Below are 15,805 nucleotides of genomic sequence, written 5' to 3'. Positions count from 1 at the left end.
CTTTGGAAATGGGGAAGCTCCGAGGTGTACCAGCTTGTCTCTAGCCATGGAAGCCTGTTCCTCACCCTACTACTGGGCCACAGGTAAGGAAGGACAGGGGAACCAACACCCAGACGGGCCCCTCTTCAACCTTCGGAGGTGCCAGACCCACTGTGGACAAGTGAGGACGTAGGCTGGGGACTGCCACACAGAACCCCACCTTAGCGGTTGTAATAAACACACAGGCCTAAGCTCTAGCCAGGTGCCAACTGTCCTCCCGGATCCCACAGGGTAATGTCTAAAAGAAAAGGGGAAAAGCCACACAGAAAGCAAGCGTCCACAACTTTTCCCCCAGGTCATCCCTCGGGCCACACGGGTCTGGAGAGCCCTCCCCCTTTCCAGTTCACCCACCCCCAGAAGAGTGGGTCAGTAGGACGACAATTGCTGCGCCCTCATCCTGTCCCCCCCGCTCCGCCCCCGCTAGCGGCCTAGGCATGGTGACCCATCTAATGATTCCCACACACAGTAGTTTGGCCCCTACGTCCCATCGAGGTCTGCCTCTCGCCCAGCAGGACCCTGACCCGCACAGCGTCCGCGGTGCGCGCGAGGGGTGGCCGTGACACGCGCCCCGGGGGCGTGTGTGCCGGGAGAGCCCGCGACGGTCCGCGAAGGGAGGGTCGCTGCTGTGGGCCACCGAGTGAGAGCAGCACAGCGTACAGATAGGGACGCGGCCCGGCGGCCGGGACAGAGCTTGGCCAGCGTCGCCCAGGTCTGTGTAGGAGTCCGCGTGCGCGCCGCTTACCCTGCGGGGAGATCGGGGCCAACTCTCATCCACCCGCCGCTGCGGTGCCCCCCTGGCCGGCCACCCGGCCCCGCTGCACCTGCCGCCCTCCCGGGAGCCTAGCGGCGCCGGGGAGCGGGGACTACGCGGCCCCGCCGGTGCCGGCCACGAGCGCGGAGGCGGCGCCGCGTCGCGCGCTCACGTCCTGCTGCGCGGAGTCTGCGCGCCCCCGACCGGGCCTGCGCAGCCGCCGCCCCGCCCCGCCCGGCGCCTCCTTGCCCGCCCTGCCGGGTTCGCGCGCGCGCGGGTCCGATCACGCGGCGCCGTCTTTGTTTGGGTGACCCACGTGGGTCCTCGCCACGCGTACCCACGCGCACGCGCGGCCGCCTGCCAGTCGCAGCCACGGACACAGTCGCGCGCAAGCGTGCACGCCACTGTCGCTTCGCTCTGGTGTGTGGGCTTGACAGTTGCTGCCAGTGGTGACCCGCACTTGGAGTAGAAATTCTTGTCCTGACCTCGCCAGGCTGGACCAAGAACACAGTTCCTCGCTGGAAAACTGATGTGGAATCTGCTCCCGGAGGGGGCAGTGGACTACTTCTCCCTCCTCCCCCATTCAATACCTAGCCAGGAATGTCTCCACACACTTTTAAATGTCACATTAGCCATAGGAAACCTGCTTCAGCCCAGGCACTACCTTGGAAACTCAGATCTCCGATAGACACCTCCCCCTCTTTTGACTCACCTTTCAAAAACAAGGGTTGGCAAGCTCCCCGGAAAGATAACTAGTGGGCTAGGTAAAGACAGCACCCTCCAGAACCCAGGCCTCACCAGGTTGGAGAACCAACCAATAGCACCCTATGGGGTCTGACCCAGGAGGCCAGCTTCAGGCTTGAACTAGAGGAGCGGGGGAAGCCGAGAGAGAAAGCACACAGGCCTCTTGGCTTGCTCTGCTGACTTTTCCGGCCTCTCCCACCAGGGTCATGCAGGCACAGGCCCAAGGTTCTGCCTCTACCCGTTAACGCTGAACTTGCTACAGTCACCTCCTACCCTCTCAATTCAGAACTGCGCCCCGCATTATGTCTCGAACACCCAAGCTCAAGGGCTCGTGAAGCTTCCTGGGGACAGGATTCCAGGCCCCTTTTGTCCTCCAGCATTTCCTTTTGTATCATGGTCAGGGACTGGCATTCAGGTGGGCTCTAGTGGGTGAGCCCTCTCCTCTCCGCAGATTGAGAAGCAGTGGTCTCAGAAACACCCAAGAGCGGCACAATGTGGGGTCTATCCCATGGCTCTTGACTGGCAGGGTGAGGTGCCAGGGTAAGCTGCCTGCAGGGCTTTGGTCTTGGCAAGAGAAGAGCCACTTTGGGCAGGAACCTGCTCTGAGTCACCTTTGTGTGGCATCCCAGCCCAATGCCACACCAATCCTGCTGGCTCCTCCTCCCTCTGGCTTTTCCTGCTTCCTCTTTGTCTTCCAGCAAAACAGGACTCTCGTTGCCCCCAAACACAAGATCCACTTTCCTGCCTTCGGGTCAGTGCCTAAGTCGCAGCCTCCCAGACAGAGCTTCTCGACTCTGCCCCTACCAGCCTGCTAGGCTAACTCCAAAGAGTCCACTCCACAAAGCTGCCTTGGCAGACTGGGTCAAAAAATGGCTGTAGCCTCCCATGAAGCCAGAGTTCTCGGGAGCCATTCCAACACCCCTCTGCCATGAACTCAGCTGGACACCTTCTACAAGGACAGGCCCCATACATTCGTGTATGTGTCCCTCCCTACTAGAGTTTAAATGTGTTCCCAAAGTTCCTGCTCTGCAAACTTAATCCCCAGTGCACCAGTGTGGCATGTTGATTACCCTCAGGATTGTTTTATGATCGATGCTGCTTTTACATGAGTGGACTCTTGATGGGAGGTGTGGGGGACTGAATGAGAATGATCCCATGAGCCCATATGTTTGAATGCTTGGCCCCTACACTACTTAGGAAGGATTAGAAGGTGTGGCCTCGTTGGAGGAGGTGTGTCTCTGGGTTTGAGGTTTCAAAAGCCCACACCATCCCCGGTCAGCTCTCTCTGGGTCTCACGGTTGTGTCTCAGGATGTAAGCTCTCAGCTACTGCCCTGGCGCCATTCCTGCCTGCCTGCTGAGCTTCCTGCTGTGATGGTCACGAATAAACCCATGTGAGTCCCAAATTAAACACTCGTCTGTGTGTTGCCTTGGTCATGGCATCTCATCAAAGCAATAGAAAAGTAGCTAAGACAGAAAGGTAAGACCCTGCTACACAGCACTCATAAGGATGGCACAGCAGGCAGGCCCTCACGATCACATGGGACATCCTGAAGTTGGCCAGGGCAGCTTCAGAAGGGAGCTGCACAGGGCACTCTGCAGGGAGTTACAGGAAGCCCCGCCCCTCACTTCCACTCTCACACACACACACACACTCTCTCTCTGATTTCCTGTTTCTCCCTCTGTAGATAGGCACTACCCTCAGCTCCTGACCCCAGGGAGACTCTTCCCTGCCCTTATCCCTGTAGCGTATCGCATTCTCTGCTGTTTCCAGCTTAGGCCACTTGCAGCGTTGTCTGGAGCCCGCGGGATGCTGGGGCTTCCTGACAAAGTGAGTCACCTGAGAACACAGCAGCAGCCCATCAGGAAGGGAGCCAACCCCCCCCCCCAATAACACAGAGGGGGTGCCCAGGAAAAGTTCTCTGCCTGGCTGACTAGGATAAGGAGATGAACAGGAGCCCCACAAGGGAGACAGACTTCCAGGGCTTTCCCAAGAGTTGTATTCTGCCCCCTCCCCCCAACTATAGACAAAGAGCCCCTGGGTGTCCACTCCCAGCCACTTCCTTGTGGGGAACAAAACTGGTCAATAGTGGTACATTCTCGAATACACTGCCCTCAAGGGGAACTTGAGGTTCCCATGCCCACCATCTACTCAGCGACTCCTCGCAACCGTGGTGCCTCATTTACTGTGTTCTGGACTGTGTCTCACAAATCTGGATATGGAAGTCCTAATCCACCTGACCTCAGAACATGTCTCCAGTTGAAGGCAGGGTCTTCACAGAGGCCAATAAGGCCAGTGGGGTCACATAGGCCAGCTCCAGTCTCGTGTGCCTGGTTCTTAGAAGAGGACACCAGGAACAGACACACACAAAGGGGGAACCATATGGAGACAGAGAAGGCCGTGACTCCACACCCTTGAACTTGGCCTTCAGAGCTGTGAGGGAATCTCTGCTGCACCAGCTGTCCCAGAGGTCACCTGATGCTAAAGGCCACACACTGAGCATCAATAATGTCACCACCGACTCGCGAGCTAGACAGGGAGGGACGGCAAAGGTCGGAGCTGCACCAGCTCCCGCGTCTTGTTGGCGTCTGTCGGAAGGTAGCTAGAACCTGTTTACAGTCTGGCCACGTGGACCCTCTTGTTCCCTACATCCTCACCTCAGAGGTCCGAGAAACAAGAGTAACTGCCATCTTCTGTCCTCTCAGCGTAGGAGAACAGTGTAGAAGCGAGAGGAGACAACCTCACTGCGGCAGCACCCCCGGGACACGCAGAGCCCAGCCCATCAGACAAGCCTGATCTGCAGCTTATTCCATTCTTGCAGGAGAGAGACCAGGGGACTTGCTCTGGCACAGCTCACACAAAATCCAGAATCCCCAGAGCAGTGGTTCTCAACCTCCCCAGCACTGCAACTCTTAAATACTGAATGCTGTGGCGAGCCCCAACCGCAAAATTATTTATTGCTACTTCATAACTGTAATTTTGCTACTGTTACGAATCGTACTGTAAACACCTGCTATGCAGGATACCTGGGGCATGGCTCCCAAAGGCATCGTGACCCACAGACTGAGAATCGCTGCCCTAGAACCTCAGTTTCTGTATCTGTAAGGTGCAGGAGTTAACTGGTTTCTGTAACCAAATGGCAGCTGGGATTGGGTCTCATTCTCTTAGCCCCCACCCCGAGGCCGTAAGCTTTTGGGGAGACCAGGGTTCAGGGTCTCCAAGAAAGCATTGTGAATCAAGGGCGGCAGTCTGGCGGTGCCATGCAGTTGTATGTGCATCTGTGCACGGTGCCTGTTCTTCTCCCCGTTATAGACAATCAGTGAGCAGAAGCCCAGAATATGCTCAGATATCATCTAAAAACCTAATTTTCATATTTCCTTGACTTCGAAATGCCCTCTAAAGTGAGAGCGCCCACCAACGAAACAGAAAAACCCCACCCCCTGCTGTGTTAGGCTGCTCCCATGACAGCATGACACGGGACTACTGGGCATCTTGACTGGAAGGAACATGGGTGTGATGTGGCATGACACATGGAGGGCTCTGCTCTAGATTCTCCACTCTGCACCCCAACTCTGGCTGTGAGTGTTGGAGTCTCTGTCCCCGAAACAAAAGGTGTTCTCTAACGGCCTTGCCAGGCCTCATGGGGGTGGCAGAAAGCAGGCTCTGAGCTGCCAGCCTGGCATGGGAGCTGGGGGTAGTGAGCCAGTGCAAAGAGGATGAGGGAGCAAGCAAACTGCCCACCCCTTGGAGTCAAGCTGCAAAGTTAGGCTTCTGGCTTCAAGCTGGAAGGTGCTCCACCTTGTGGTTGCAGATGGTAGCACAGCACAGGGAGGAGCCGGCACAGTCCCGGATGGCTTGCTGTCTTGTACCACTTCTTTACCCTCTCCCTACCCAACAGCCTGCCAAACTCTGGCACTAGTTGGGGCCCCTTGGCAGGCTCTTCCCTTTTTGTCCCTCTGTCTCTGTCTCCTTGGGGACAGACTGCTTTCCTGGTCTTTTCTAGGCTCTGAGTTTCACCAGCTAGGTGACCTTGTCGAGTCCCTGTAAGCTCTCGGAGACTTAGTTTCTTTACTTCAAAGGACGGTGACTGCCTTCTTCCTTCTCCTGTCCTCTTCTCCTCCACAACCGTGCACAGAGGCCCATGACCAGCAGAGCTGGCCTGTGAAGACTTTCTGGGAATGAAGGACCTATGTGTGAGTCGTCTGCCACACGCTCATAAGGGCTGGAGGACTGGAAGGGAGGGCCTGCCCTGGTGTGAGACTTGGATTATCAGAAAAGGGAATTTAAAACCTAGGAAGGCACCTGAGGGGGTTAGGCCATGGATGGGTGACAAACTTCAGGATTTTTGGTTGGCGAAGTGGGGGCAAGTAAACCCTGGGCTTGGGGAGCTGGAGGCATGAACTACGGCACAAGCAGGTGAGGAGATGAGGACATTAAACAGTACAGGGGTGTGAGGGGAAGGGGACAGTGTGTCAGTACAGGGGTGTGAGGGGCAGGAGACAGTGTGTCAGTGCAGGAGTGTGGGGGGAAGGGGCAGTGAGTCAGTGTGCAGGGGCATGAGGGGAAGGGGTAGTGAGTCAGTGCGCAGGGGTGTGAGGGGCAGAGGCATTGTGTCAGTGCAGGGGTGTGAGGGGAAGGGGCAGTGAGTCAGTACAGGGGTGTGAGGGGCAGAGGCATTGTGTCAGTGCAGGGGTGTGAGGGGAAGGAGCAGTGAGTCAATGCAGAGATGTGAGGGGCAGGGAAATTGTGTCAGTGCAGGGGAGTAAGGGGAAGGGGTAGTGAGTCAGTGCAAGGGTGTGAGGGGCAGAGGCATTGTGTCAGTGCAGGGGTGTGAGGGGAAGGAGCAGTGAGTCAGTGCAGAGATGTGAGGGGCAGGGAAATTGTGTCAGTGCAGGGGAGTAAGGGGAAGGGGCAGTGAACCAGAGCAGAGGACTTGGGAGCTGGGGCAGGAAGTGGGGGAAGTGAGAATGCTAGAGGAAGTTGGTGCACGGAAAGGAGGAAAAGGTAAGATGGCAGGGGCCTCTTGAAAGCCAAGGGTTAGGAGCAGCTTTTGTGGGGCCTGTATTTGGTTGAGGAGGGGACTTCCTGACCTGTCGTTCTTGGTGGTTTAGGGAGCAGGCTACAAAAAGATCTGGCAATATAAACAGTCTGGGCATGGAGGGCCCCAGACCTGATTTCTTTCCTAAAGAGACATCCTTGCTCAATCCTCCAGTACAGTCTATGTGGAGGCAAACAGGGATCACAGAGCCAAAGGAATGGGACCATTCAGAAGCAAAGAGGGAGTGGGCAGACAGACAGCTCCAGGACAGAGCCTCTAGTCTGCGGAAGAGCTACAGCGAACAGAATGAACAACAGTGGGGGTGCGGGGTGGGGAGGTGGGGAGCCATGGCCAGCAAAGCCCTCCTGGTCCCTGTGATCCCTGAGAGCAGGGGATGCAGAAATGAACTGTAGCTGGGCAGTTTTAATCCCAGCACGTGGGAAGCAGAGACAGGCAGATCTCTGAGTTTGAGGCCAGCCTGGTCTACAGAGCGAGCTCCAGGACAGCTGGAGCAACACAGAGAATCCCAGTCTCGAAAAAACAAACAACAGCAACAAAAGAAATGACCCATAGACAGGACGGTAGTCAGACCCCATCTAGAGTTCTTGGGAGGGAAGTGTTAGGATTCTATAGATCAACACTATATTCTACAGAACTTTCTAGCATTAGAGAAGTGTTCTGCAGATAGTCTGTCCTCTAAGGTGTACCCATTAGCCACATGCTGCTACTGAGTAACTGAAACGTAGCTAATTCCAGGAAGGGGAGCTTGCAATTGTATTTCGGCCTCACAGATTCCAATGCAAACAGCGTGTGTGGGTAGTAGAGGGAGCAAGCTGATTGCCAGCTTTACTGGGGAGCTGACTGGAAGCACAGGCCATCCTGCAGTGGAAACCGGAGCCAGGGAAGTTGTGAAAATGACGAGGCTGTGGAAGGACAGCATGATTCAGTGCGAGAAAACAAGCCAGCCCATTAGAGGGAAGCTACTTGGGAAGAGCGGGGAAGTGATTAGAAATAAAAAGGGAAATTGTTTTATAATGAGTAAATGAAACCAGAACTAAAGAGACACAAATAATAAACACTTTACGTTGTACCTTGAGACAGACGAAGGCAAAAGGAAAACTTTTTAAAAAGAGATTTAATTTATTTCTTCAAGATTTTATTTATTTTATGCATATAGGTGCTCTATTATATAAGTGCTCTATCTGCATGTATGCCTGTATTCCAAAAGAGGGCATCAGATCCCTTTATAGATAGATGTGAGCCACCATGCGGTTACGGGGACTAAGCTCAAGACCTCTACAAGAGCAGCAAGTGCTTTTAACTGCTGGACCATCATCTCTCCAGCCCCAGACTTGGAGGTCCTTTTTTGTCTTTTTGTTTTTTTAATTTTATTTTGTGGGTATGAGTGTTTTGCCTGCTTGTATGTATGTGCACCATGTGTGTGCATTGCCCACACAGGTCAGAAGAGGGCATCTAGTCTCTTGAAACTGGAGCTAAACATGATTGTGAGCTACCATGTGGGCATTGAGAATCGAACCCAGGTCCCCTGTAAGAGCAACAAGTGTCCTTAACCACTGAGCCATACCTCCTGCCCCTCACGGTTCTTGACACAGTTCCTAGTCCCTAAGATGTTTTTCAGCAGTTGGTTAGAGAATTCGCCTGGACCAGCCTGAGACTGAAGAGCATAGAAATCAATGTGCATCAGGAGGCCTGTGAAGTACACCTGAAGTAGCAGCCGTGCGCCAGCACACCAGGATGCCCGTAGACACGCGGTCCCTTGCCAGGTACATGCAGAGTGGAAATGAAGGTAGTTTGTTTGTTTTGTTTTATTTTTTATTATTGTTGTTGTTGTTTTTATTATTAAATTATAAAAGTTTCCATTTCAGCCCCTCCTCCCAACACCCTCCCACTCCCCCCACTCCCTCTCCTCCTCCCTCTCCATCCCCTAGAGCAGTCAGGGTTTCCTGCCCTGTGGGAAGTTCAAGTTCCTCCCCCCTCCCTCCAGGTCCAGGAAAGGTGAGAGTCCAAACAGACTTGAGTGCCAACATCCAGTATATGCAGAGGAAGCAAGTCCCAGTGTCATTGTCAATGACTTTTCAAAAAGGCTCCGGGCCAGCCACATTCAGAGAATCTGGTTGGATCATGTCCTCGTTCAGTCCCAGTCCAACAGGCCTTGGTGAACTCTCATTATATCAGTTCCCTTGTATCAGTGGGTGCTCGCATCCCTCACAGTCCTGATTACTTTTTTTTATTTTCTTCATCTTTCTGTTCCTCATTTGGACCGTGGAGTGCTCAGTTCGGTGTTCCAATATGGGTCTCCATCTGTATCGCCATCCAACGTCAGATGAAGGTTTCCTCTGCCCTTGCCTTCTTTGCTCACATTCTCTTTCCTTCTGCCTCTTATTTGGACCTAGGGAGCTAGGTCCAGTGTTCCAACGTGGTTCTCCGCCTCCATCTCCATCCATCGCCAGATGAGGGTTCCCTCCTCCAATGGAAGTCTGCTAGAAGTTCACTCTCTCTTGCTGGCCAGGAATGTGATTGAGCTGAGACAGGGCTTGCCTGTCCTCAGGCAGGCTCTCAAAGCACCGGAGCTGCCCCTGCCGGACGGAGCCCACAGTCCAGGCCCAGCGTGCAAGGGAGCAGCTCTGGGGAGATCTTGTGTCTCCAGAGGGGAGGGGGGGGAGAGAGGAAGGTGTACCTGGATTCTATTGTTGTTGTTTTTAATGAAGGTAGTTTTTAATGGCATTTTGTAATTTGCTCTGTAACGTTCTTTTACTTAATTTGTGATTTTTCTGTAAGAAACTGCTTATAAGAAGCTGCCTTGTGTTCAGGTCACCCCGGATGAGTGGCATGCGCACTGGGGCTCAGCAGGAATGAGTCAACTGCTATGCAAAAGGGAGGGTGGCCTTCCTCGCTTCGGGTGAAGCCTATTTCTGTATGTTAATGGTCGATAGGAGAGTCATTCCATACTGGAATTGATAAATAAATGTGTACAGGCTGCTTTGCTTTAATTGGCCATGACTTGATTCTGATGTGCAACAATTGAGACTGTGAAGTCTGACCATGAAAATGTAAGTTTGGAAGCTATAGAACACATTCTGTGCGTTTATTATAGCTACTTTGTGTATCATAATGGCAACATTTTAAACGAGATGTTTTACATTCCCAAGAGGAGGGGAGTCTTGTCACTAGCTGTGTAATTTAGAGTCCAGTCGATTCTTTTCCCTAACTGGACCTGTTTGCACAGTAATATGATACTATGTGTCGTGTGTTTTGCATAAATCCTTATTCTGACAGTTACTAGCTGACAGTGCAAACGCTAATTGGGGGTTCTATTTATAGGGAGTCTAGGATAAAATATGAAGCTCTGCAGTCAGCTTCCTTGGTGCATCATTTCCTTGTGCTGTGGCTGATCTCACATCAGCTTGTTTCTTCTCCAAGGAGAAACTGTGGTGCTGGTCCAACCCAATAGCTTCACGCAGAAGGATGAAACTGGATCCTTATCTCACCCTATGCAAGACTTCACTCCAAAAGGATCAAGGACCATAAGTCCCAAGACCCTGCCTCTGAGAGAGGAGAAGGTAGAGAATAGGCTTGAACTCACTTGAACAATAAAAGGACTTTCTGAACAGGACCGTGGGAGCGCAGACATCAAGTCTAACTGTTAATAAACAGGACTTCATAAAGCTAAAAAAAAAATATCTGCCCAGAAAAGGACACCCTTACTCCAGTAAAGAGGCGGCCTACTGAATGGGAAAACAAACACAAAAACTTTATCAGCGAGGTGTCTTATGGAGTGTTAGTATCTAGAACATATGAAGAGCTCAAAATCTTAAACAAGAAAACAAGCAAATAATTTAAAATGGCACATAGAATTAAACAGAGTTCTTGAAAAATGAGTTATGAATTGCTAAGGCACACTTTTTAAAATGTTCAGCATCCTTAGCCAGTGATTTTTCAACCTGTGGGTCTTGACCCCTGGGGGTGGGGGTGGTCAAAGGACCGTTTCACGGGTGTCACATGTCAGATATTTACATCGCAATTCATAACAGTGGCAAAATTACAGTTATGATGTAGCAACAAAAATAATTTGATGGTTGGGGTCACCACATAAAGGATCGCAGCATTATGAGAACCACTGTCTTTAGCCATCAGGAAAATTCACCTGAAGTTTCTCTAAGATTTCATCTCACCCAAGCCAGAAACACTAAGGTTAAAGAAAATGATGATACTAGATATGGGGAAAGGGGGTGATGGTGCTGGCATGGATGTGGGGAAAGGGGTGACGGTGCTGGCACGGATGTGGGATAGGGGGTGACGGTGATGGTGCGGGCATGGATGTGGGGAAGGGGGTGACGGTGCTGGCATGGATGTGAGAAAGGAGAAAACTAATTGACTGCTGGTGGCAAAGCAAAATGGTGCAGTCACCATGAAAATCGGTGCGGAGTTCCCAAAAAGGCTATAAGCAGAGCTCCCATGTGATTCAGCTATTGATTCTTGGGTGTATACCCAAAGGCTCCACATCCTACAACAGAGACACCCGCTCATCCCTGGTCATTGTTGCTCTACTCACAATAGCCAGGAAATGGAAACAGTCTAGATGTCCATGGGGATACATGGGTATTGGAAATGTGGTATATTTACACAACAGAATATTATTCGGCTATGAAGAAAAAATGAAATTACGTAATTTTCAGGTAGAAAGATGGAGCTGAATCAATGGGAACACTCATTCTGAGTGAGGTAACCTGGACCCAGAAAGACAGACACCGTATGTTTTCTCTCATCAGTCAGCGTTAGCTTTGAATCTTCAGATGCCTGTGTGTGTTTCATTTAGAGCATCCATAGAGGCCAGGAGCTTACTGAAGAGTCATGGAGATGGCTATGTAAGGGAGGGGCAATAAACAGGGTGAAAGGGGTGAAAGGGGGACAGTAAAACAGGAAGTGTCGTACTGGGTAGGGGAGTGGAGGGTAGGTTAGAGGAGGGAGTATGGAGAAGGATCAATAACATCCAAGACCTTTCAGAAATACATATAGAAACCTACTACTGTAGAAGCTTCCTAAAAATGCACACACAAACACACTACATATTATGTATATAACTAGATAGAGAATGAAACTACCCCACATTTTTCAACTCTCAAAGATTGTTTTTCTTATTTTTGAAAGATTTATTTTCTTTTTACTTATGCGTATGTGTGTCTGCATGTTTGCCTCATCTATATGGATGTCTGTGGAGGCCAGAAAAAGGAAGGTATCAGGTTGTCTTGTAGCTAGAGTTACTCTGCTCAGGCCTCCAGCTCCTGCCATGGCCTGATGTCACCAGAAACTAATTGCTGCTGTGAGCTGAGTTAGAAGTCTCGGACCTGCCCAGGCGGAGACACCCTGGAGTCGGTGTGCTACAAGGGTTTCTCTGGAAGACATCTGGGACTGGAAGGGACTGCCAGGTCTCTTCTCACTTTCAGCTCTCTGTGACATTGGACAACAGCAGCCATGCTGTGCCCTTCCATGGGAAGGCCTTCCTGACCCCCAAGATCTTCCTGGGACTCCCAGCCTTGGAACATTCCAGTGCTTCAAGGTGGATTAAGAAAGGGTCTGGAGAATTGTCTCAGTAATTAAGAACACTGACTGCTTTCTCAGAGAACCTGGGTTCAATTTCCAGCACCTGAGCACACCTCAAAAGTGTTTCTAACTCCAGTCTCAGGAGACCCAATTTTATGATTTTTTAAAAAATGCTGCAAGATCCCCAGAGGCAGTAGGCAGCAGAAATGCTGTAGGTCCCAAATGGTGGTAGTGGGCCATGTAATAGCAGACAGCGGACCCTGGGAGCAACCAGTCCCAGGCAGAGATAGCTGCTGGTCCCAGAGCGGTGGCCCGAGCAGTGGTGGCAGGCCATGTGGTGGGAGGCAGTGGACTCTGGGAGCAGCCAGTCCCAGGCAGAGACAGCTGCCGGTCCCTGAGCAGTGGCTGGTCCCAGGCAGGGAGACACATGGTGGCGGGCAGGAGACAGAGACATGGATAGACACGACATGCAGAGTGAGGTTGAATATTTATTCAGGGGGCTATTGAGGGGGAAGGGAAAAGGGGGGCAGAGAGAGAGAGAGAGAGAGAGAGAGAGAGAGAGAGAGAGGAGAGAGAGAAAGGGGGAAGCAGGGAAGTGGGGAGAGAGGCAGAAGCGAAGCTGCCTCTCTGAGAGGAAGACAGAAAAGAGAGTGAGCTCAGGCCGGAAACTGAATATCAGCCTGCCTCAGCGGGGCAGGGAGTGGGCATAACTTGCCTCTTAAAGAGACAGAGCAACCATTACACCCAACACCCTTTTCTGGACTCCATGTGCACACGGCACATATGTGGCGCATAGACATACAAGCAGGCAAACACATCCATACACATAAAATTAATTTTCTTAAAAAATAAGAAAATTATTGATTCAATAGCTCACACTGGCTACACTCGAAACAAATTTATTTATTTATTTATTTAGCTCTCCAAAACAGGGTTTCTCTGTGAAACAACTTTGGCTATCCAGGAACTCTTTCTGTTTGTTTTTGAGTCACGGCCTTATTATGTGGAGACCCTACCCAGCTCTGACTGTCCTGGAATTTACTATGTAGACTGGCCTCAAACTCACAGAGATTCAACTGCCTCTGACTCTCAAGTGCTGAGATTAAAGACATGTGCCACCACCGCCTGGCAACATTACTAATTCATGAAACTGCTAAATCCAAAGTATCCCTCAGGCACAGGTGGAGTCAGGCAAGTCCCAAGGGCCTCGGTCCTCTTTGCTCTGGCTTTGCCTTTTGGTCTATCCAGAAGAACCTTCTCTTCCTGATTACAGGACTAAGAAATGCAGAGATTTTTGTCCTCCCAACAATTGAATCAAAATTTCAGGATTGAGCCCTGCTGACTAAGATTGATCTCCTGAGGTCGTGTGTGTTGTGAAATATTATTTTAAGTGGTCATTTGTTTATGCTGCAGAATATTACTTTAACTGTGTAAAGGTGTGTTACATTTGTTTATGTTGCATTTGTTTAATGATGTAAGGCTCTGTGCTTAATTATGTAAAGATGTACTGCATTTACTTACCCTTGCCTGTCTAAGGCACATGATTGGTCTAATAAAGAGTTGAAAGACCAATATCTAGGCAGAGAAAGGATAGGCGGGGTTGGCAGGCAGAGAGAATAAATAGGAGGAGAAATCTAGAAACGAGAGAAGAGCTCACCAGCAAGGCAGGTGGGCCAGACTCTGCGAGAGAAAGCCTCAGCAGATGGTTGGAGATTGTCTGACAAACCTTTATACAAACTAACCAAAATGCAGAGAGAGAATATCCAAATTAACAAAATCAGAAATGAAAAGGGGGACATAACAACAGACCCTGAGGAAATCCAGAGAACCATCAGATCATACTTCAAACACCTGTACTCCACAAAATTGGAAAACTTAAAGGAAATGGACAATCTTCTGGATAAGTACCACATACCAAAATTAAATCAAGACCAGATAAGCAAATTAGACAGACCTATAACTGCTAAGGAAATAGACATAGTCATCAAAAGTCTTCCAACCAAAAAAAGTCCAGGACCAGATGGTTTCAGTGCAGAATTCAACAAGAGCTTCAAAGAATAACTAATACCAATACTCCTCAAGTTGTTTCACACAATAGAAACAGAAGGAACATTGTCAAACTCTTTTTACGAGGCTACAATTATCCTGATATCCAAACCACACAAAGATATTACTAAGAAAGAGAATTACAAACCAATCTCTTTTATGAACATTGACGCAAAAATACTCAATAAGACAATGGCAAACTGAATCCAAGAAGACATCAGGAAAAATCATCCAACATGACCAAGTGGGCTTTATCCCAGAGATGCAGGGTTGGTTCAACATACAAAATCCGTTAATGTAAATCCACCATATAAACAAACTGAAAGGAAAAAAGACATGATCATCTCATTAGATGCTGGAAAAGCCTTCGACAAAATGCAACATCCCTTCGTGATAAAGGTCTTGGAGAGAGCAGAGATACAGAAACACACCTAAACATAATAAAGGCAATATACAGCAAGCCAACAGCCAACACCTAACTAAATGGAGAGAAACTCCCAGCGATCCCACTGAAATCAGGAACAAGACAAGGTTGTCCACTGTCTCCATTTCTATTCAGTATAATACTTGAAGTTCTAGCTAGAGCAATAAGACAAAAGAAGGAGATCAAAGGGATACAAATCAGAAAAGAAGAAGTCAAACTTTCACTGTTTGCTGATGATATGATAGTATACATAAGTGACCCCAAAATTTTACCAGGGAACTCCTACAACTCATAAACACCTTCAGTAATGTGGCAGGATACAAGATTAACTCAAAAAAATCAGTAGCCCTTCTTTATACAGACAATAGAGACAATACAGACAATAGAGAAAGAAATCAGAGAAACATCACCTTTTACAATAGCCACAGATAACATAAAATATCTTGGGGGTAACTAACCAAACAAGTGAAGGACCTGTATGACAAGAACTTTAAATCTTTGAAGAAAGAAACTGAAGAAGACATCAGAAAAGGGAAAGATCTCCCATGCTCTTGGGTAGGTAGAATTAACACAGTAAAAAAATAGCAATCTTACCCAAAGCAATCTACAGATTCAATGCAATCCCCCATCAAAATCTCAGAAAAATTCTTCACAGACCTTGAAAGAACAACACTCAACTTTACATGGAAAACCAAAAATCCAGAATAGCCAAAACAATACTGTACAAAAAGGTATCTCTGGAGACCTCTTCTTACTTGCCGGGCTGAGGAGCGCCCCATCTGCAGTTTAAAGGAACCTTAGCTTTGCAGGCCGGGAAAGGCAGTCCTTGACCCAGTGAAACCCTTTTTGCATCTTGGACGCCTAGTTTTTGGTTTGGCCCATGTGCAATCCCTTCATGAGTGGACAGGTCGACCACAGCCCCAGCAAGTTCTGTCATTGGGCGTTGCTAGAGCTCTCCCTTTGTTCTCTGTCAGTAAGAAGGGTACTAAGGGAAGCCATTGGCAGTTGCTGGGATCAAGGTCTCTGGCTATTACCCATTTATGAATGACTTCATTGTGAACAGCAGCCACTGCATCATGGGTAGGGGCATTAAGTCCCTCCCATGTTAACTGTTGGGGGCCTGATGTAGTGACATTTTCATTTGCATTTTAATAAATAAAGCTTGCCTGAAGATCCGAAAAGTAAAACAGCCACACTGGTCA

The 15,805-nt window shown here is 49.8% G+C and overlaps 1 protein-coding gene across 1 annotated transcript in view; it reads right to left on the bottom strand.

The window, feature by feature from the left end:
- Positions 1 to 938, bottom strand: part of Gramd4 (GRAM domain containing 4) — a 76,155-nt gene extending 75,217 nt beyond the window's left edge. Inside the window, exon 1 of the mRNA XM_048444914.3 lies at positions 782 to 938. Coding sequence (XP_048300871.2) covers positions 782 to 810 — 29 coding nt within the window. The 5' untranslated portion in view covers positions 811 to 938. The remainder of the gene's footprint in view (positions 1 to 781) is intronic.
- Positions 939 to 15,805: the final 14,867 nt, after the last annotated feature.

The sequence above is a fragment of the Myodes glareolus genome, chromosome 19 (genome assembly GCF_982192425.1).
Source record: "Myodes glareolus chromosome 19, mMyoGla1.1, whole genome shotgun sequence".
Taxonomy (NCBI): Eukaryota; Metazoa; Chordata; class Mammalia; order Rodentia; family Cricetidae; genus Myodes; species Myodes glareolus.
The sequence above is the reverse complement of the archived record's forward strand: the minus strand, read 5'-3'. Positions and strand labels throughout refer to the sequence as shown.